At 35.1% G+C, this 24312-nt stretch overlaps 2 protein-coding genes across 2 annotated transcripts in view; one reads left to right on the forward strand and one right to left on the reverse strand.

The window, feature by feature from the left end:
- LOC126188455 (uncharacterized) overlaps positions 1-5968 on the forward strand; it is a 91835-nt gene extending 85867 nt beyond the window's left edge. The window contains exon 8 of the mRNA XM_049930062.1: positions 1422-5968. Within this exon, the coding sequence (XP_049786019.1) occupies positions 1422-1579 (158 nt within the window). The 3' untranslated portion in view covers positions 1580-5968. The remainder of the gene's footprint in view (positions 1-1421) is intronic.
- Positions 5969-11058: 5090 nt separating this feature from the next.
- LOC126105906 (homeobox protein SIX5-like) overlaps positions 11059-24312 on the reverse strand; it is a 184117-nt gene continuing 170863 nt past the window's right edge. The window contains exon 4 of the mRNA XM_049912347.1: positions 11059-11248. Coding sequence (XP_049768304.1) covers positions 11059-11248 — 190 coding nt within the window. The remainder of the gene's footprint in view (positions 11249-24312) is intronic.

Genomic DNA, 24312 nt, shown 5'->3' on the forward strand with positions numbered 1-24312 from the left:
TGTAAAAATATATACAGGGTGACAATTATTGAACTATATGAAAAAAAATGTAGATTAGTTACAAACTACGGTATGCTCACACTTTATTCAACATATAAACATCACTACAGATATTCAGATTTAGGTTATGACATGTTCGATATGCCTGCCATAATTGACGATGATGTGGTGCATGCAAATAGTGAAATTCTGCATGACCCGCTGAAGAGTCAGAACATCAATGCTGTTGATGACATCCTGGATGGCTGTCGTCACTCAGCAATGGTTTTAGGGTTATTGCTGTATACCTTGTCTTTAATATAACCCAACAAAAAGGAGTTTTGTGTGTTCAGATCCAGAGAACATGGCAGCCATTCAAGGTCCATGCCAGTGGCTTCTGGGTACCCCAGAGCCAGAATGTGGTCCCCAAAGTGCTCCTCCAGTACGTCTAACACTCTCCTCCTTCGATGGGGTTGAGCTCAGTCTTGCATGAACCACATCTTGTCAAAATAAGGTTCACTTTGGATAATGGGGGTGAAATCATCTTCCAAAACCTTCACATACCATTCAGTAGTCACTGTGCCATCATGGAATATTGCATCAATTATTCTGTGATTGGACATTGCGCACCAGACAGTCACTTACTGAGGGTGAAGAGACTTCTCAATCATGAAATGTAGATTTTCAGTACCAAAATGTGCCAATTTTGCTACTGACAAACCCATCCAAATGAAAGTGGGCTTCATTGCTAAACTGAATAAACCATAGTAATTCCCATCATTCCCCACATCCAATCACGCAGTTTGAATGTGCTAACACAAACAGATCAGTGGTTGACAATTTTATTTCATATAGTTCAATAACTGTCACCCCGTAAGTTCACATATTAGTATTTCAAACATAGTTCGAACTCGCCCAAGTGATCTTCCTGAAATGACAATATAACTGCATAACAGCTCTTTCACTTAAGGTGTGGGATGAAGGGAGGAGGGAGGTGGGGAAATGCACTGAACCCTTTGTCAGTGTTGTTTCTTATTCAAATATAATTAAGTGACCTGCAAAATATTATTTGAGAACTTGAAAAAAATGAAAGAAAGAGAAACAGCTATTCTGTCATCTTAAATGAATGCGCAGGATGACTAGCCTTATTATGTTCATTATGGTTAAAACATATTCCTGATATTGTAACTGGACAAATTATTTTTTAATCTTGAAAAATTATGCATCATCCAAACATCTCTAACTACTGCAAAATTAAATTTTATAGGACTTAATCATTTCAAAAGTAAACTAACTAAATTTTCACATCAGCTACATATCACCCGTAAGATGGACTTTAAAAAGTGTACATACATGCAACTATGTAGAAAGTGGCAGATTATAAATTACTACTGTGTTCATAAATTGTCACAAATGAATTTTTGGTTTCACTCTTTTTACAGAATATGAATGCTCACCTGGAGGTATAACATTTCGAGATGAGACTGCACCAATTGCTGTTGGAAGTACTCTGGCAATTGTTGTTCTCCTTACAGTAACTGGATATGGTATTTATCGCTATTTTAAAATCAAAAAAGTTCAGTATGATACTATGGAGTAAATGTATTTAGTTAAAAATTTATTCCTACATGTGTTAAGTTGTAATTACTTTTAGTTTATTGTAAATTTGTGACTATTTTCAACTTTGGTGGTTTTGTTTCCTACTTTGAAATGCCTGTTTGCAGTCTTCAATAAAAATGTCTATCAATGACATTTTTTTAAAGGAGTACAAGGTGTTACTGCTTTGTGTTAGAACTGCAGCTCTTTAGACACCGATACAGGGCAGGTTTTTTTTAAAAAAAAGTCAGTATTTCTCTTGAAAATAAATACAACCTGACAAGTGACAACAAACAAAGAAAGTGTAACCTAATTCTTAGTTCATGTTGCAGCCATGTCTGCTCAAGCAAGTAATCAGCCACTCACAGATTTATTTAGATGCTTTTCATTGCTTCTTCTCTTTCACTGCTTGATTAATTATGTGGCTTACTAATTATTCATTTAATGAACTTGAATTCTTTATTTGACTGTTAACTCAACAGGAGAAGACCGAATCAGTTATGGGAACCTTAGACATGATAAAAATGTAAAATTGTTTACTATCCAGACTCTTTGTATTGATAGTAACACAAACATTTTTGATAATTTTTAGATCTTTATTTGTTAATAGTTTCACAGTGAGCCATTCTATTCGCCATAGAGATTTGTATGTAATGCAATGGAATTTCTGAGACTAAGCAATTTGATATACATTCTTGGCTTACATTGTCAGGAAATACAAACACCATTTTTGTGTGTGATAGATATTAGCTCTAAGATGTAAACAGTAATACCATATTATAATGGACTATCATTTCCAAGTTTCTTCTAAAAATAAGTACAGCCACCATGTGCTCATTTTTAATTCAGAGCCATTGGAACACTTGTGCATTAAAAAGCAATAAATGATCTAAAACCTAAAGTTATTTAACCCCAAACACATTTAAATCAAGCCCTTCTTCATTTTTTCATTTGCATTCAACAGTGTATTTTTCATTTAAGAAAGTTCTATCTCTACCAACAGATGAAAAAGCCTTTCAAATATTTCTCCAACTTAAAAACTGAACGTATCCTTCACAGTCTGAAAGCACCTTGTACCCAATAACACACTCATTGATGTGAAAAGCTGTAACAGTAATCAAAGTTTACAGAGTTGCTTATCAATTTAAAACATTTATTGTTAATTGTGGAATTATATTGATATATCTTCAAACCATCACAGGAATTGAGTCTGCTCAGTGTATCGATGTGTAATTTCATATTATTATATGTTATGTAACAGGAGCTTGATTGTAACAGTAAAAAAAGTATCCTTTAGAGCTTGTGTGCAGTTTATGTGTGTACATGTGTGTGTGTGTGTGTGTGTGTGTGTGTGTGTGTGTGTGTGAGGGAGAGAGAGAGAGAGAGAGAGAGAGAGAGAGAGAGAGAGAGAGAGAGAGAGAGAGAGAGAATGAATTTATTTGTTTGTTTGTATGCATTCAGTACGCAGATTTTTCTAAATCAGAATGTGGAGTTTGTTGCACATAAATGGCATTTACGAGATACACGACTGAAATGTTAACAGAGACTGTTTTCTGATATTTGATGATTAATGTATGTTATATAGTTATATAGAATTAAAGTAAATATATATTGTAGTTACATGTGTGATCATAGATAGCAATAAAATTTCTCTCTGCATTTTTGTGGATTTAGTATAAACAGAGTGCATGACATGATACATTACTGAAAGCTGTGGCTCTTTGGTGCCTATTTTATGCCAGCATATGTATATGTGCATCTCAAATTAGAGTGCAGCATTTGTGTAGATGAAGAACAGAAAAAATATTGTATTAGCAGCACGAAAGTGAATCCGCACTGAGCTATAGGCTGAAGAAGAACAGCAATAGCAGTGGAAAGAAAATTAAGGAAATTGTTTCACTACATTGTCTTCTTGAAACTACTTCACATTTTGGCATGAATGTTTATTCTCTTTGCTATTTTTAACTTTTGCACATACTTATTAGTCTTGGTTTTTTATTTATTTTTATAAACTAATTGTAAACTGCTCCTCTCTCCACTTCGATATGACTTAAGAAAGGAGTGTGTTGTTATCCAGCACAGGAAGCATTTCCTCTTACACTCTTGCACTAACTGTCTTCTTCTAATCCTATACTCATTTTATTTTCCAAGGGCAACACCTTCAGTTTCTTACTTGATACATTTATTACCCTACAAATAATCTACCACAACAAGAAATGCACCTATCTTTAAACTTATCATTTCAATTGTTGTTACTATAATGCCAGAGAGACAAAATAATTTTTTTTATCTATTAAAAGTTATAGAAGACCACAGTGGTTGTAATATATCAATGGAGTCAATGAGTCATTAGTCCTGCCATTATTTAAGCTTCACATTCCCCCTAAATTGACTAATTGTGTTTTGAGTCCTCCGTATAACCTAACTGAACCTTAATGACTTACTTTTTAGTGACAAAAATGAGAAATGGAATGGTGTAAGTAATTTCTGTTATCTTTTATGGCAACAAAATTAAGAAGCAGTCAGAAAAGTAACTGAAACCTACACGTGTGTCATGAAATCCATCAGTACAGTACGTGTATATTGCTCATTACAAAGAGAAACAAAGTTCGCTATGCATAACTATTTTGATTTTCCCAAGTGTGTTATTTCAAATTTTAACACAAAACTCATATCTTAAGAAATTTAATAACATGAAATTGTTTTTTCTGTGTAAAGTAAATTAATCCAAAATTTGTTGTTTATGCAGAAAACTTGATATAGTGACATTATGAAACTAAAAGAAAAGTGTTGTGACCATGAGTTACTTCATATTAGTCACACGATTTGACTCTAAGGCCTTCAAGCAAACAGTAAAATAACTGCTTGACATTAATCATTGTAAAGTATCAGATTCCAAGCTGCTGCTTTGGAATGAAGGAAAACTCAAAATAAAAGTATTCTCTGTCTTTACTGCCTTTATTAATAATATGCAAGGCATTTAAAATGTAAGGACAGTATTCAAAGAGATCAATGAATTTCATTGTTGCTAAGAAAAAGTTCGCAGAAGGCTGACACAGTACTTTTCATTTAGTAATGATAGTGATATACAGATGAAAATAAATTGTGCTGATTTATTCTGAGAAATTATTTATTGCAAAATTTTTAAGTAGAGCTCCTTGCAAATCAGTGTTATCCTTCTGAAATCAACTAAAACATGTTGACAAGGACAGATTACTGCCCACCATAAAGATGCTGCATTAAGTTGCAGACACACATAATGAAAACACTCTTATGAATAATCTTTTGACCAAAGCCTTCTTCAGAAAAGAAAAATGCACACACATTCACACCAGCAAGCACACTTAACACACACACATGGCCACTTATCTCTGGCTGCTCCAGCCAGAATCAAATTCTGATCAGAGCAGCCAGAGATAGTAGCTGCTCCAGCCAGAATCAAATACGAATGTGTGTGGATTCTTCTTTTCTGAAGAAGGTGTTGGCCAAAAGCTTATTCACAACAGTCTTTTCATCATGCCTGTCTGCAGCTCAACATCCCATCTTTATGGTGAGTAGCAAGTTATCGTTTTCATCATAATGTTGTTAATATTCCAACATGGACTTTCCATTGTTCAAAAACAAATTGATTTCCATTCTTTCACCAGTGTGAGTAGGCCATGGTCAGATGCTTCTCTTAACTTGAGCCTGTGATGTCAATAGAATTGTTGTTACTGTTAATAAAGAGTAAGACATTGAGCTGTAGAACTCTCCATAAAGCAGACAAAAAATTCTGTGTGTGTTATTTACGTATGCAAAACCTGTAAAAGTACATAATTATCTCCTGTTATTACTCTGTAAAATATTCACTGTTGTTATGATTATTTACCATTGGTTTTAATTATCATGTAAGATTTAGACTTAGAGCAAAGAAATAAACAAACTACTGAGAACCTAACTGAGGCCTCACGTAAATGATGGTAGTAACTGACCAATTAAAGAGGCTTTCTCTCTATTGATGCAACATATCAACAGCAAAAGTTCAATGAGAGAGCATATGTTGTATAACAATTTGGAGCAACAAAACAACTAAATTTCATATTTGAGTTATATATGACACTCATGGGATGTAAGAAAAATGTCTGTCATTAGTCAGATATTTCTAAACCTGTCTTTTGTTGTCCATGTGCTTTTTATAGAAAAGACTGCTGATCCATTCTTATTTGTTTATGCTGTAGTACATTTGACAAGATTTCTGTAAGGTTGTTATGGAGAAAAACAATTTTTACAGCCATCTTCAATTTGGTGTCTTCATGTTATTATTTCTGGTGTTTGTCTGATTATTTTGTCTCTGTGAAGCTAAAGTCTTCCACAATTGTAAATTGCAATATATTATGATAAATAAATTGTTACATGTGTGCAAAATTTATTTTCAACCTTTTATATTATGATTACCTAGGAGATGTAGCAGTGTGTTTCAGTAGGAATACTGAATACTTCAGGAGGTGGTGGTATAGACTATTTTGAATAAAATATTGCTTATAATGTGTCCAATTTTTATTGATTGCAGAAATACAAGTGTGTCACCCAAACAAATACTCATCAGTTAACAGCAGTAATGGGATTACTGGTGATTAGCCATTAGCCAATGAAAAAATTCCAATCATCTACTTCCGTCTCTTTGTTGAAGATGTTGAATCCATTGTAGATGATATGGATGGAGGTCCTTTATAAATAGTGTCTGTCATATTCTTGTACGTGGAGCACTTATATGAGTAGAAACTCAGCATGTGCTTGTTGAAGAACAATGTTCTGCCAACTGAATACTGTCTTCTTCTCCATCTATACTCTGTTCATTTGCATGTTCAGATGAAATATGACTGCTGGGCACTACACCAGTCTCACTCTGCAGTTAGAAAATTAATGTTCATGTTCTCTACAAGCAACAGTGCAGTTTCCATTACAAAACCCATACACAACTACCATAATGACATACTCAGAATTTGTAAATAGGAGTGTCATGCTTAAATGATACAATTGAATTGACGAACAAATCACAATCACATTTGAAAAATTCCGTTACGTAAACTCAGGCACAACTTCACAACTTGAACTTGAAAATAACGATGACTACTAACAACACCATAGTAACTGCAGTACCAATACATCACACGAAAGCTTATCACTGTAACCAGTTGTATTTCTGTAACGAATAAATAGTTGGACACTTGTTATATGGCATGTTTTATTCAAAGTGGCTACACTACCATCTCCTAAAATATTCACTATTCCTCCTGAAACATGCTACGATCACTTTGCCCAACAAAGCCTTAGGGATGAGTTAAAATATTGCTGGTGGACACAAGAGTTTATCAGAAGCTGGAACGTTCATATTGTTAAAAAACTTTCTTTGTGTGTGTGTCACTGAAAAACCATTCTTGTATAGTCACAGACTTTTATTTCACATATGACAATTATTTTGGGCATGGATTATTTAACAAACCGATTCATGTGGTATTGTTTCTGTAGGTGGCAACATTGTGGTTGCAGGGAAGCTTCAGAAACTGAATGTGTCATTGGCTTAAATCACAGAAATAGAAACCCAATAGAAGTAACACAATAATATATTTATTTTAAACAATATATACAGTACTGCAGAATGACATACCAGGTAACTACATAATTTTAGTAACATAGTAAACATGTCATGCTTAAAGCCATTTATAACAGACATAGGAAGGAACATAAAGACTTTAAGGAAACCAAGTTTGTGACTTTTAAACATAAAAACAATATCAATTACATATAGTTTCTTTTTCCATTTAAGAAGACCTGACAACAAAGCAACACACAATCTGAGAACTCAACCTGTACTACTTGCAATACGTTCCACAGATGAAAAACTTATGTTTCAACATTACTGATACATCATTTACTGCATAGCATATAAAAAGAAAGTCGCTTATCCACAATAATTCATCATCGATGTCCATGGCAAATTCTGCTGTAATCTGCAGTACTTCCACAGTCACAAGGTGCCAATTTACGATGATCCAGCAGCACATTCTCTCTCTCTCTCTCTCTCTCTCTCTCTCTCTCTCTCTCTCTCTCTCTCTTCGCTCTCCATTTGTTACACACACACACACACACACACACACACACACACACACTGTATTTCATAGCACAACTGAAAATGTGCAGATATCAAACCATCACAAATATCCTGTGAAATCCATTTCATTTGATAAGCTACAGGCAACAACTGAAATGTCATAATGAAGGATGATTCGGTAGATATCATCTTGACCAACAACAATGTGAAATGGTAATTAGTTTAAAGAATATTTCTGAATACAAAACAAATGAGGAATCATTTTTGGAGGAATATCATGACTATGATTTTCACTGTCTTATGTTTCTTCTGATGAATCATATTGATATTTCCTTAACTATTACCCTCTCAAGATGGAATGGCTGGATGCAAGTTGATTTCCATAGTTGAGAAAAATGTGCCAGAGCTTATTTTGCTGTAGGTATTTGACTTTCGCTTAAAATTTTATGAACTTGTCTTCTACCCTTTAACTGTCTATCTGAATTCCAAATCTCAGTTATTTACATGTATGTAATAAATCCTTTGTTTCATTGTAGCTGTTCTACTAATCTAATTAGAACTATTTAAAAGTACTAATAGCAACATTTTCCTGCATTATATATTTCTGGACTATTTTTGTAATACAAGAAATTGCCCAGAATGTTGCCCATCTCAGTTTTTACCCAAACTGTGATCTGTCTATGAAGCTTTGTTTCTGTGTGATGTATGTTTACTTTTCAATTAATTTCTCAATTTGAATTTTTTTTTTTTTTTTTTTCATGTAAAGACATGCCCAGTCATCTCACAATTTTTGAAAGAAGTATAATAATACTGCACTATTATATATAATTCATAATTCTGCAGTAATAGCCCCTTTCTAGTTATGGTACTGACAGTGTTCAACCTGTCTTCACAGGTGAATGTTAGACAGGAGATGAACCAAATGCCAACATCTGGTTGGAAAAAGAGACAGTGAAATGACGAGCAGTCATAATTATTTTAAAAAATATGAATAAAAAATTAATCTTCGAGTACCTCACAGACAACTGTGAGCAGTAGGCACCATAAACAAAAAATAGAATTGAGGGTGATTTCCAATTTTCTAGTTTTGCAAAGCCAGGAATTTGGCAGTCATTAGTTTCACTAAGAAAGCATGAAAGATCACTAGAATTAAAGATGTGGAGAGGCTGTAATCATGAGAGTATTTTTTATGTATGTTACTGAAAAACAAATACAGGAAGTAAAGATTGATATATCTTTTAAAGTAAGAAGAAATAGAAGAATTAAAGTAATAACAAGTCATGACTGACCATCTGCAGAGATTTATCTCCAGAACTGTTCAGATAATTACCCAAGTGTTTGTGCCACTAAAAGCAATAACATATGACTTTCTGATACTAAGAAATGTTACTGCCTTTTGCTAAGATCCATGCTTTGCTCTAATGAGCTAAGTTATTCTGAGTTCTTCAAATGGAACATTTAGTGCACTTGTTACAAGTGTGATTTTCCTTATATGTGGCAAACAACTTGGATGGTACAAAAAATATCAGTGTATCACAGAGCTTTCACATTACTGCAAAACTCACATTGGAAAAACCCAGAAAATATAGGAAAATATACCTTCCAACAAGTGAAATTGATTTCACATTTAGAACAACAAATTACTCAGGCTATACAGGTTCCATTAAACTTCAGAGATTGAGTTTTAAGAGTCTAGTTGAACCACTCAAATCACTTATCTGATGAGTAAAATTCCTCATCATTAGATAACAGGAAATGAAATAAATGTAATGTTTTTGTTGTCTGAAACTATGAGAAGAACTACTTAAGGTTCACAACCTACATCTGTTTTCCGAGGTATCTATAATATAAGCCACAGGTACAAGTATAACACTGATGTACAGTGTTTTAGTACCACACAACTCTCACACATTAATGTCAGTTCAGTATGCTATAAAGAAGAGAACCACTTAATATTAACAGTCATTGGCACAAATACTAATTTCAATCAATTTCATAGATCATGCTTGACACTATGATACAGGATAGTAATGTTTATTACTTGCTAGGAATCAATCATGATTAAATTTTATGTGACACAGTGAATTGCTTTCTTTGATATTCCAAGTCATTGTAGTGAAATCTGAATCAGTGAACTTGGTAATATGTCAGTAGAAGGGACTGTTTAAATTGAAAAACTAGAGGAATCATAGAAGAACAGATAAAATACACAAAAATAATATTTGTATGAGAGAAATTAATTAAAGGTCTGCAGCAGTTAAAAATCAAAAGAGCTGATTGTATAAGAAAGCTTAGAGATGAAGGCAAAATACTACATGTTCTTATTTAAAGATTAGTCACTGTAAGATCTCTGATGGAAGCAGTTTGAGCATCTTTCACTTCTCTCAAATACTGTATATCTTCTGTTCTACCTCAGTTTTACTTTTCTTCTTACCCTTTGTGTTGTTCACATTTTACTCTGCGTTTTAGTAACTCTTATTATGCATCTTTCCCCTCCAATGCCATTTTGTTTCTCCTTGAAAGCTTCATTGAGTCACTACTCCCACTCTATAATCATACCTTCAATTGCTACACACTCTCTTGTTCAGTAGCTGCATCAGCCACTCCATTTCCTGCTTCTTCATTTGTAATTCAGTGTAATTCTCCCCATTATCTCAGCTGATTGGACAATCCTTCACATTTCCAGTTACTTGTCTTCTATTGCATGTACAAATGTAATTCTACAGGTTCAAATGAAATTGAAATCAAGTTAAGACATATACAAAAATTTAACAAATTTCATTAGTAAATGAAACATGTCAGTGCAGGTAAACTGTGTTGTTGAAAGCCAAATTCAGTATCTCTGCCCTTAATTTTCTCCAGTTTTGTGCTAGATTATTATCTGGATTGTACCCAAGCTCCAAACAGCAATTATAATTGTTCAAAACATGGGAGTGTATATATTTTCTTTACAATTTGTGCATTTATTGCTTTCTTTGAATTTGTATATAATGTTGCAGATGTTCCATAAAATAATTTTTCCCCTTGCTGTGATTTTCTTGAAGTATTTCTAAGTTACATTCATATTTATAATACCATCTAATACTTGGACCTTTGTACATCATTACTTTGATAGATGAAATTCCCTTTCCATTGACTTAGTCAGTCCATACAGCTGGAGCTTTCGATTGAATTTATGAAGTTATATTTTTTTCTCACCAGGCTGTTAATGGATTCAGGGGGTAGTATAGCTGCTGTGGTGAGTACAAATTGGTAATATTTTTAACAAATTTTGTGATACTTTTTGGAGAGATTACAATAGAAGGTTTAAATACAAATATCACACTAGTTTTTTTTTTATGGGCAGAGATTAATAAGATATCTGTGAAGCTGCTCAAATGAGCATTGTCATCTCATTGAGGTGACAGAACAGCATCGTATCCAGCGCTGTAAGCAGCCTGAATATACGCATCAGGTTCACTCTTCACTCCACCAGTTCCTGGAACCCCATGAGTGGCATAGCACAGAGTCGGAGTAGTACTGCCCCACAAAAGGCTGACATCTGCAGCTGTTCCATTACTCCCAGTGCTACTCGTGCTGCCACTGCAAGAAAATAACAGTATGTCATGTAACATCATGTTTCAATGTTGAAAAATCAAGAAATCAGGCATGAAATATTATGGTTATTGTCTCTGAATCAAAACTGATACCAATTAAATTGGCTTGAAACACAAATAAACTACTCTTATCCTCAGATGAATGGCTGGAGTGTGCATTGTGTTCTGTTTCTCTTTGTTATGTGACTGTGCAATATTTATATATTCCTGTTTGTGTGCTCTGAACAAAGAAGTTGAATTGTGAACATTTGTTAAATGGATTATTCTTGTGGTATGAATTTTACGTCTCACTCAATAACATATCTCATTCTGTAAGTAGTTTCAACAAAGAGAAATTCACTGACATCAATCGCCTATATGCAACATTAACAAGCTTGAAGTAAAAGTTTTATTTAACAGAACAATCACTACCAAGTGTATACCAAGGATCTGAGCTAGAGTAGAGGGTGGTACATCAATAGTTTCACAGTGAATGGTGAAATAATTTTGAGATTCACAACAAATGTTTTCAGATGCAATTACAACTAGTCAGCATTCATTTCATGTAGCATCTTTCATTCAAGTGATACATATTTCAGTGTATTGGAGCAGGATGTGAATACACTTTGAGAAAACAATTTTTTCCGGGGGCAGGAAAAGGGGGGGTGGGGTTGCAGTTAGACCATTACCCATCAGATAACGGTATACCAGCCAAAGTTGATTCCTGCCCACATAATCAGTCAGCCCCACAATATTGAGATTTTACAATTATAAATGTGACTGTTCAAATATAACACTCTTTGAAAATTAAAAAAATTGATTAAAAGCCTTTAACCTTGATCACTATTTGATTTGGAACAAACACAGCTCTATAATTTACATGTCTGAGACTTTTATTTGCTCTATGTCTTCAGCCGCTTTAGTATCAAGGCAATAAAGTGATACAACATGTTGACTTATGTGCATAGAAGCCATCTTTGTGAAGACAACTGAGAACAGTTTAGGTTGATATACCATACTACTGGTACCTTATATGAGGGCAATTTGGAAAGTAAGGTCCGATGGGGTGCAAAATGGAAACCACAGTGAAAATCCAATGAAGCTTTGCACCAGTGCGTTGGGCACTACCTCTAGTATGCCCGTCAATTGCATCACATGACTTTTTTCAGTTCTGAGCATACAGTGAGCACATAAAAATGCTTAAAACAATATTGTCTCCCATAAAGTATGATGGTCTGGTGTGAGATTTCGCCTGATGTCATGCAGCCCACATAACTGTAATGCGCTTCCTTCTGCATGACAACTCTCGGCTGCACTCTACAGGGGCAATGGAGATGTTCCTGCAGCATTTTTGATGGGAAGTGTCTGATCACTCACAATAGAGCCTGTAATTGACTCTCCCTGAGTTTTATCTCTGCTCACATGAATCGCTGGCTATGAAGACTATGTTCTGGCACAGTCAACGAGCTGTGGACCAGCATAGATTTGGCAGTAAGCACAGGTGGCTGCCTTCTATGACGAGGGTATTGGAAAGTTGGTACAATGCTATGACAAATGTCTAAATAAGAGTAGTGACTATGTAGAGAAGTAGCTGGAAGGTGGAGCTAACTGTTGCAAATAAAACGTTTTTTATTTTCACAGTGTTTTCCATTTTGCAACCAGTCGGACCTTGCTTTCTGAATAGGCTCCATATTTCCATAAACCAGATTCACTGGGGATCAGCTACCTTTCAGTATCTATTAAAATGGCCTATTTGCAATGATTGTCATCCTCTCTGGTAGTTGCTCATAGAAGACCTTGCAATAATAATCTCTGTAGAACTCAGAATTACAATTTGGAGGACTCTAATGATATATGATGTATGATTGAGCAGTAGTAAACAAATGTGTCAGCTACTGAACCAATGTAGATTACTCATGTTTGTATCATATACTGAACACGAGAAATTAAGTAACTGAGAGGAAGTGTCAACCATTAGACATGAAGAATAAATCTGCATTAGTAACTGGCACTCCTGTATATTTCACACCATTACCCAAACATTAACACATTGATAATTAATTGGGTACATAACATATTATGTCAAAATGAAACACACTTCATGAGCAGCAATTATGAGGATTACAAAATGAACAAAATTATCAAGATTTTCAGCAAGAATTATCCATGCAGAAGTGACGAATGCAATGTTAGTCACGTGGGTACTTAGGTTGTCAGCAAAAAATGCTGAAGGTGTGAAGAAATGACAATAGAAGGAAATATCTAATTAAACAAGATGGCTGTTAAAGAGGACATGTGAGATTGAGTAAATAATAGCAGTAACATAGTAACATGATAAAAAGTCCTAAATTACACAACACTATTCAGGAATGCCTTAGAGTGGATATGAGAAGATACAATCAAAACCTAGTTAAAGAAATAGTTGAAAACAACAGTAATAGTATGCAGAAAAATACTTAAACTTATGTTCAATAAATTGTGGGACAGATTTGTTGGCCAGCACTTACCTTCAAGACAGAAAGGCATATTACTGTCAATTCATTTGATTTGGTTTTTTATTTGGTCCTTTTGATTACATATTGTACGAATTGTTTACTAGTAATACAGGACAAGTCAAGGGATATAACACAAAATCATATGAGCATTTTATATATCATACAAATACTGATTTTCTATGAATTGTGGACAATATCACAAGCTGCATTTTACTGGTATAAGTTCAAGTGAATGCTTAAAATAGCAGAATTAATGGAAGTACACATTTTTATCCTAGTGCCATAAATAAATAATGAAATTTACATTATGTCATTATGATTTAAACTAAAATGCAAAATTTTTATCTTCATCACATAAGTGAATTCAAGTGAATACTTAATAGACTAGAATAAATGGTAGTGCACATTTTAACCTATGATATAAATACATTTACATTTTATCACTATAATTTATGTTAGGGGTTCACAATTTTGTCTTCATAACATAAGTAAAGATTTCCTTTCCTCTACTTTTATTCAAAAGGATGCCTTATTAGTTTAGGAATTCATTCACTTTATAATAAGTTTATCCTTTGAGGAACACTTTTAGTTTCTTTTTCAGTATCTGTATGTTATTAATTTACTTTTTTATACTGATGGGAGGCTTGTTATATATGTTTATTCTTGACTCAGTTACTCCCCTATGGACTTCTGTGAGAGTTGCAGAACCTTGGTGGAAATTTTTCCCCTGTCTTGTGTCATGTTTGCAAATGTCACAGTTCTTCTGTAATAATTCCTTGTTTCTGGCTACAAACATCATCAATGAGTATATACTGCATGTTGAACTATTACAGTAAATATGCTTAGAGTCTTAAAGAGACCTATGCAGGATGTTTTGTTAGAGATCCCACATATGAACCTCACTGCTCGTTTTTGTAGTTTGAAGACTCTTTCAATTCCTGTAGCATTTCTCCAGAAGATAATACTATGAGATAAAGCAGAATGGAAATATGCAAAATATGAGAAAAGCACTATATCTCTGTTAACAAGGTGAAAAATAGCTCTCAGGGCAAAACACACTGTGCTAAATTTATTGACCAGCTGATCAATTTGCTCTGACCATCTTACCTTGGCTGTCTTTCTGGATGCCTAGGAATTTTGATATGTGTGGTTTCATAAGTTTTTTGGTTGTTAATCTCCATTTCAGGAACTTTGAGTTGTTTTTTTACTGTCTGAAACTGCATAATGTTAGTTTTTGAAAAATTTAGAGTTAGGCTATATTTGTGTACTTGATAGTCAATGTCAGGGCTGTATCCTGCATTGCAGAGTTGGGACCCTTGATCAGAATACTCGTATCATCTGCAAACATGACTATTTTTGCTCGGGCTCTGGGGAAAAATATTAAGTCACTTGTGTGGAAAAATGTTCTTGAACCAGTTCTGCTTCAGTGTATCATCAATGAAACTGTAAGGGCACCATCTTGCTACACTTTACTCTAAAGCATGTTTTTACTGGTTGCTAGTTTTTAATCGCTTTAGATCAGATCATTTTAAACAGGGCTATTACAAAAGATTTTTTTTACTTGAAGCAAGGATTTCACTGGGCTGAATGCATCATTCAATGAAGTGTGGGGAAGACCATGAAACGAAGTGCTGTGTTGAAACAATGATTCACTTGGTAAGTCGTGCTTAGGTGCCTATGCTCTTGGATTCCAGCTGGATATTTTATTTTAATCTGACACAAGTGACTGGTACAAGGAAAGGTCTACTTCACTGTTTCATGTAAAATGTTGTTGGAAACATCTGACAAAATTTGAAAATTTACCTTAGGAACAAAAATAACTGCCACTGTCCATGACAAACTTACCTTTTCATAGAAAGTAGCATGCCATAAATAATATTTTACCATACTACTTATGAATTAATGACACTGGCAGATAATAAAAGTTTTGAAACAAACCAAAATAATTTCTACTTGAGGAATCATACTCCACAGATTAATTTCTGAGTAGATAGTATGCATTTGGTTGTTGTTCTGGTCTTCAGCCTAAATACTGGTTAATGGAGCTCTCTATGCCAGTCTATTCTGTGATAGCCTCTTCATTCTGCATAACTACGGTAACCACATCCATCTGAACCTATTTATAACATATTTCTACCTCCTACACTTCCACCATCATCAAAATCACAATTCTTTGATGCCTCAGGATGTGTTCTAAGAATCAGTCCCTTCTTTTAGTCAGGTTCTGCAATACCTTTCTTCTTGCGAGTTCAGTACAGCACCTCCTCATTAGTTATTTGAATTATCCACTTAATCTTCAAAATTATTGTGTAGAATCACATTTCAAAAGCTTCCATTCTCCTCTTGTCTGAGTCATTTATTGTCCATCTTTCACTTCAAACAAATACCTTCAGAAAAGGCTTTATAGCATTTAAATTTATATTTGATAGCAAATTTATCTTTTTCAGAAATACTTTTCTTGTTATTTCATTTTGTATCCTTATAGTTCAGCCATCTTCAGCTGATTTATTTGACTACATTCCACACTTTTGTTGAAGCTATTATGTAAGTAGGAACATATGATGTTTTTTGATAAGTACATCACCCCATCAGCTTATTTTAGTATCACACTAAGGAATGTGCACTAGAGATCACTGTAAGCAGTTTCCGCCATTGTGTACAGTTTTTGCTGTTCGTAGACATGAGGCTGTGTTCTAAACATTTAAGTGCCATTTAATACACACATCAAAAAAAGATTTCATCATGTCAGCTCCGAGACTTCGGTAACTTGTGCAGAAAACTGGAATAGAGATTAACATAAATAATCATTTCCGTCATTTTTATTGCTCATGAAAACCACACATTGCATGTTGTAGCACCATACAGCGAGACCTTAAGAGGTGATGGTCCAGTTTGCTGTACACACTGGTACCTCTAATACCCAGCAGCACGTCATCTTGCATTGATACGTGCCTTTATTCGCCCTGGCATACTATCCACAAGTTCATCAGGGCACTGTTGGTCCAGATTGTCCCACTCCTCAACAGCGATCTGGGGTAGATCCCTCAGAGAGGTTGGTGGGTCACATTGTCCATAAAAGCCCTTTTAAATCCATCCCAGGCATGTTCGATAGGGTTCAAGTGTGGAGAACATGCTGGCCACTCTAGTTGAGTGATTTCGTTATCATGAAGGAAGTAATTCACAAGATGTGCATGATGGCGGCACAAAATTGTCATCCATAAAGACAAATGCCTCATCAATATGCTGCCGATATGACTGCACTATCAGTCGGAGGATGGCATTCACGTATCGTATAACTGTTACAGCACCTACCATGACCAAGAGCAGCGTACGCCAGCCCCACATAATGCCACCCCAAAACAACAGGGAACCTCCACCTTGCAGCAGGGAACTTACACCTTGGTGCACTTGCTGGACAGTGTGTCTAAGGCGTTCAACCTGACCAGGTTGCCTCCAAACACGTCTCCGATGATTGTCTGGTTGAAGGCATATGCAACACTCATTGGTGAAGAGAACATGATGCCAATCATGAGCAGTCCATTCAGCATGTTGTTGGGCCCATCAGTACTGCACTGCATAGTTTCGTGGTCGCAAAGATGGACCTCGCCATGGATGTTGGGAGTGAAGTTGTGCATCATATAGCCTATTGCACACAGTTTGAGTCATAAAATGACGTACTGTGGTTGCACGGGAAACATTATTCAACATGATAGTGTTGCTGTCAGGGTTCCTCTGAGCCATAATCCATAGGTAGCAGCCATCCACTGCAGTAGTAGCCCTTGGGCGGCCTGAGCGAGGCATGTCAGCGACAGTTCCTGTCATCTCCACCATGTCCGAACAAAATCGCTTTGGTTCATTCTGAGATGCCTGGACACTTCCCCTTGTTGAGAGCCCTTCATGGCACAAAGTAACAATAGGGACACAATCGAACTGTGGTATTGACCGCCTAGGCATGGTTGAACTACAGACAACATGAGCCCGGTACCACCTTCCGGATGGCATGGCTGGGCCCCCTCCATCTAATAGGTGCTGCTCATGCATGTTTGTTTACACCTTTGGGCATGTTTAGTGACATCTCTGAACAGTCAAAGGGACTGTGTCTGTGTTACAATATCCTCAGTAAACGTCTATCTTTAGGAGTTCTGGAGACCGAGGTGATGCAAAACTCTTTTTGATGTGTGCGTATTAAAGATAAGAAATATATTGTTAAGTCTTCAGTTACAGAATTTTATGGAAAGAAAAACACCATATCTTTTTGAAATTGTATATATAATGCATAGAGAGGAAATTATGCTTTCATCAGTCAAGCATAATTTTGTACCTCGAAATAAAACTATGTCTTGTACAAAAGAAACGTGGGATATTTGAATATTAACTGAGTTTTCTTAATGTCTAACAATTTATCTCTCTTGAAAATGGTCGTTTGTATTAGTTTCCAATAACTTCAGTTTCAAAATGTTCCAGTTTTAACTGGTTTTTGATAATACTACTGCAAATCTGATCTCATTTACTGATTATTAGTAATAGAATTATAACATAACAGATAGATGACTAAACAAAGTACTGCCATGGCTTTAATTGCAATGCTTGCAAATTTTAACAGACTATACATTCCTCAGTACATGTTGTACCTTGGAACTTGTTTTTACAAAATATTTCAAGTGAACATCTGCAACTGAGAAACATATTAATAGAATAAAAAAAAACTGCTTCAGCTACCAGTAATTTCTGTTTATTGTATGACCGGTTTCAAAGCCTAAAGCTTTATCTTCAGATACCACCAAATAATTATCAAAACATAAATATGTCAAGAGAGGCCAGTCAGTCATAGGAGATCACACCGACATCAAACAAATGCATCGGAGTGGAGGACCAGCAGCCATGGCATCCACATTTATAGCATGACATATCTTGAGCTGTTGAGACAGACACCACAGTTGCAAGACATATGCTCCCTTACATTTGTTTGGTATAGGTGTGATCCCCCATGAGTGATTGATCCATTCGCCACACATTTACATTTCAATAACTGTTTGTGGCCCCTGAAGATAAAGCTTGAGGGTTTGATATGAGTCATGTAATAAATAGAAATTAGTGGCAGATGAAGCAGATTTTTATTCTGTTAAGATGTTTTCACATTTGGAAAAACCTTAATTTTCCAGAGTAACATTTCTATTTTCAGAAAAAGACTACAGCACATAAAAAGTGAATACTGTCAATTAAAAATTGAACAGAAAATATTTTAAACATCTATTACAGATTTCACTACAGACAGAAGTCCTACATGCGTCCCAAGTTACAACACTCTCCCCTACATTCCAGAGATGTTCCTGTTCCATTTACCATCTCTGATTAATTGCAGTGTCATCAACAAACTACTGTGTTTTTATTTCTTCTCCATGAAGTTTAACTCCATTTCCAGATTTCTCCTTGGTTTCCTTTACTGCTTGCTCAATGCACAGATTGAATAACACCAGGGATAGGCTACAATCCTGTCTTGTTCCCTCCTCAACCACTGTCTTCCTGTCATGTCCTTCAATCCTTAAAACTTAACTTTGATTTCTGTGCAAGTTGTAGATAACCAGTTGGAAGATGGCGGCTAGAGTGAAAGTACAAAAAGTGTCATCATGAAAAACTGTGAATTGGGCAATGAAAATGCAAGTGTTTACAAAGTGTAAAGATGATATCACAAAGCTTAAAGAATGTATTTCAAGTCTGCAATTAGTTATTGGTGAGTGAAGAATGAGTATCTCAAAACTTCAGAAAAAAAACTTGAGTCACTGTCAAAGCAAAACTCTGCAAATATTCCTCAGTTTAGTTCAAACCATTCCGAACAGTGGACAAAAAAGTCATACAAAAACAAACTACAGACATAAATTGGAAACTGCTGAAGACTGTGTAGTATCAGGAAATACAGTGAATGACAACTGCTTTTGAATACTTTCTAATATGGACTATGCAAGAGTTGTGAACAACGTGATACCACATGTCAAGATCAAAGACAGTGCAAACAAAGAGACAGGAGCACATTCTGCCATGTAAAAAAACAACATAACAGGAATGTTAACAAGAAAATAGATCTACAGACTATCAGAAATTCTCCTACGGTATCTTCATCTCTTGCTAGCTCAAAAAATGATGTGGAAAATGTGACTCAAGACAACTCTGGTACCTGCAGCTACAGACTAAATAACAGTAATCTTCCCACAACAAAGTAGGCCTACATGTAAAATTGACATCTATGATGACAGCCAAAGGCAAGGAATAGCATCTAAATTGTGAGATCAACAGCATGGTGAAACCAGGAGCAAAGCTTAAGGCAGTAACTACAGTCAGTCACAAAAAACTCTCAGGGGAAAATAGTAAGAATTTTTCTGTCTTTCTTGTGGGTACTAACGACCTAGCAAAAAAATGGGGCAAAAGATCTCATAGCTACCCTTAAACAAAGGCTGCACCAATTCAGAAATACAAATGTCATCGTATTTTCTATACCACATCGTCATAACCTACGCAATTGGTCCTGTGTAGGCAGTTGAAAAACCGAATAAAGCAATGCAAAATTTTTGCATGGACTTTAAAAATGCAACATACATCGACATTAGCACACTACAGAAGCGATTCCATTCAACACATGGTTTTCATATCAATAGACTGGGAAAGGCATTTGCCAGCAGTAAGATCGTGGAAATAGTTCATATAAAAACTAACATGCTGCAATGCACTAATCAAATTATACCACTGAAAGACAAAAGTGATTCAACTTCAGCACCAACTTCTATCAAGAACAATGAAGAAAATACTTTTTTACTGGAGGTAAACATTCCTGGAATTCCAACATAGACAGCTACAGTGCTTATAATTCAAACGTGTCATGTGACTCTATGACTGAGAAAGAGTACAGTGATCAAATATTTACATTGCTGCAAATCAATATCTGTTTTATAAGAAATAAACTATTACAATTTTTGTAGCATTAAGAATGTAGATGTGGTATGTGTGACAGAACATTGGCTAATAGAAAATGAAATTGACAATTTCATCCCTCAAGGGTGTGTAGTTGCTGGCATAATGTGTAGGAAAAAGAAAACAAATAGTGGTGCTGGGATTTACATCAAGAATGGGCTAAAATTTTCAAATCTAGATATGACTCCATATTGTTCAGAAATAAATGCTGAATTTAGATGTATGACACTAACTGAAGAAAATGTAATAATTATTAGGCTGTATAGGTCTCCAAATGGAGATTTAAATGTATTTTTTGAAATTTGAGTTAATGGTTAGTTAACTTCTAAAATTTAAAACAAAGGTCATTATCTGTTGGGATTTTAATATTGAAATGGGAGACTCAAAGCCACAAGACTCTAGAACATTATTAAATGTTTTAAGGTTTTTAAAGCTGCATTGCACAAACACATCTACTTGTTATGATGCATGCCTAGACAATATTATGGTTAATTTACATAACTAACCTGACTGATGTAGTTTTTGCAGATCATGATCCTTTGCTTTTAACAATTTATCACAAGCATCCACCTTGTTATAATGCATCTAATGTGGCATGGGTGAAATGTCAGAGAGAGGAGTACATTACATTGTTTATTGACAAGTTAAAAAGCACAAATTTGGGCTCTACATATGGGTGTCAAACAGGAAAAGCTGGAGATGAAAATGGTTTTGAAGACCTCTTTTAAAAAACAAGGAGACATGGTATTCATGTTCCCCATTACTAAAAGTTAATTCCCCACGTAGACCTAAATGTAACAACACAAAAATCAGCTGGTATATAAATGAATTGGCAATAATTAGAGAAAACATGCTTGTACTGTGTTGAATACACAAAAATGAGGATAATCAAGGGGAGGAGGAGAGGAGTATGGTCTACAATGAATACCTTAAGAATAAAAAGCATTACAAAGCCAATCTCGGACAGGCCAAAAAATAGCACATGAAAGATACATAGAAGGTGCTCTAAATAAGTGCAGGCCAGCAAGGGAAGTAATTACACAAGATAATTCTTCCAGCCAGGTATGTCAGACTCTGTCTGACTGATCCATGAGATGTGAATGACTATGTTGTCACATCAGTCAGAGAAGTAGGAGATAAAATTAAGACCTGAGATACGTCTGCAAGGGATCTACTTGGTCCACAGCTGCCAGAAGGACAATTATTTCGATAGGATAAAATCACACGTGATGAGGTCTGTATAACTGTTTCCAAATTGTCAAATTCTAAAAGTATGGACTGCTACTGAATTTCCATTTATGTTGTTAAAAGAGTGGTTCACTTGATAAGTGAGCCACTAAGTTTTATTTTTAATAAATGTCTAGAGTATGGAGTTTTTCCAGATTCACTCAAAATCTCAAAAGTTATTCCCATATGCAAAAAATGTGATAAATTACTCCCCCGTACCTATCAACAGTTTCTACTGTGCCAATATTCTCAAAAATATTTGAATCACTCATGTACATCCAATTAAATAATTACTTTAAAAAACGTGACCTTTTATGCAATAATCAGTATGGATTTTGCCCAGTTAAAAATACCACTGCAGCTGTTCTAGAAACTGTTCACCAAACTTTAACTGCTTTCAAAAATAAGAAGATGGTGTCACTTGTATCATGTGATTTAAGTAGAGCTTTTGACTGGATTCCTTTCAACATACTATTAACAAAATTGGAATATTATGGTCTACAGAAATCTACACTGGCAGTAATCTCTTCCTACTCGACCAACAGAAGACAGTTAGTCTCAATTAGAAATAGACATTTCCCCTTAGTAGAAATTGTCATGGGTGTACCACAGTGCTCAGTCCTTGGTCCCTTCTTTTTCATTGTGACTATCATTGACCTGCCCCATTGTGTATCACAGTCTGTAATCTGCTATGCTGATGATACAACTTTACTTTCTTTGCATCATTACATCCCAAGCCTTAACATGATCTTGCAAGAGACTCTTGACATTGCATTTAACTGGTATGCAGTCAATAAATTTGTCTGTAATCCAGACAAAACTCAAAAGCTTAGGTTAGGATTGACTAAGATGATAGAAAATAAATGTGTCAAACTTTTAAGAATACATATTGATGCCTAACTCATTTGGGTGGAACATATCAATCAAGTCTAGAAAGATCTCATAAGTGTCCTGCTCATATGGAAACAGAGAGAGATGGTCAGTAATAATTATCTCCGTATGGTGTATTTTGAGCTCTTTCAGTCACACATCTCATATGGGGACATTCTCCTCATACAGAAACATTTTAAAAGTCCAAAAAAAATTGTCCACATATTATACAAGGCTGTTCCTAAAGAGCACTTTTGTCCTCTTTTTATTAGGCTTAAGCTACTAACAGCTGTAAACCTATACATCTATGAGTCTGTACTCTTTATCAAGAACAGCATTAAGGAATGTGTTTTAAGGGAAACAATACAAAAACATGACGTCAGAAACAAGGCAAACATTGACATTCCAAGGCACAGACTAGCTATAACTGGAAACTCCCATAAAGTAAATGCCCTCAAAATTTTTGACAAGCTGCCTCTCATTGCTTGACCCCTTCCATTCAAACAATTGGAAACAAAATTGTATGACTAGCTGACATAAAACCCATAATACAACATGAAAGAGCTCTATGAAATGGACAAGATTGACATTAATATTTAAAATTATAGCTGTATATCAGATAGTTAATCTCTACATGAACTGAAAAGGTTAACTGTAATAATGTAAGTGCAGCTGTAACCTGATTGTTATTAAGATGTTACCTGATATTATTAAGAATGCCTATTCTTCTGTATGTGGTCAGTGGCAATTATTGATTCAGATTTACTCCCCATGTTTTATCCCTGCTTCCCTCAGAAATTGAAAGAGTGTATTCTAGTCAACACTGTCAAAAGCTTTCTGTAGATCTACAAATGCTACAAAAGTACTTTTGCCTTTCTTCAAGATATATTCTAAGATAAGTTGTATGTTCCTATAGTTTTCTAGAACCCAAACTGATCTTACCCAAGGTCAGAGACTACAAGTTTTTTCATTCTTCTGTAAATAATTCATATCAATATTTTTGCAACTGTAACTTTTTAAACTGATAGCTTGGCTACATTCACATGTGTCAGCTACTGCTTTCTTTAGAATTGGAATTATTGCATTCTTCTTGAAATCTGACGATATTTTGCTTTTCTCGTATATCTTGTACACCATGTGGAATCGTTTTGTCATAGTTATCCCTCCCAAGGATATCAGTAATTCTGAGAAAATTTCATCTGTTTCAGGAGCCTTATATCCACTTAGATGCTTAGATGTTTCAGTGCTCTGCAAAATTCTTCTTACAGTATCATATTTTCCCTTTCTATAATTCTGGCCTTGAAGTTCATTCACTTGCATAGACCTCATGTATATTCCTTTCCCTTTTCCACCTTCTCATTTTTGCTTAGCACTGGGTTATCATCTGAGCTCTTAATTTCCTGTAGGTGACTTCTACCTTTCGTCTTGTCACATAGGTTTCTATGACTGTGCATGTGCCCCCTATAAACCACTGCTTTTTGGCTGTTTTGGACTGTCTGTCAATCTAATTTTTTTG

This window comes from Schistocerca cancellata, chromosome 1 (genome assembly GCF_023864275.1).
Source record: "Schistocerca cancellata isolate TAMUIC-IGC-003103 chromosome 1, iqSchCanc2.1, whole genome shotgun sequence".
NCBI lineage: Eukaryota > Metazoa > Arthropoda > Insecta > Orthoptera > Acrididae > Schistocerca > Schistocerca cancellata.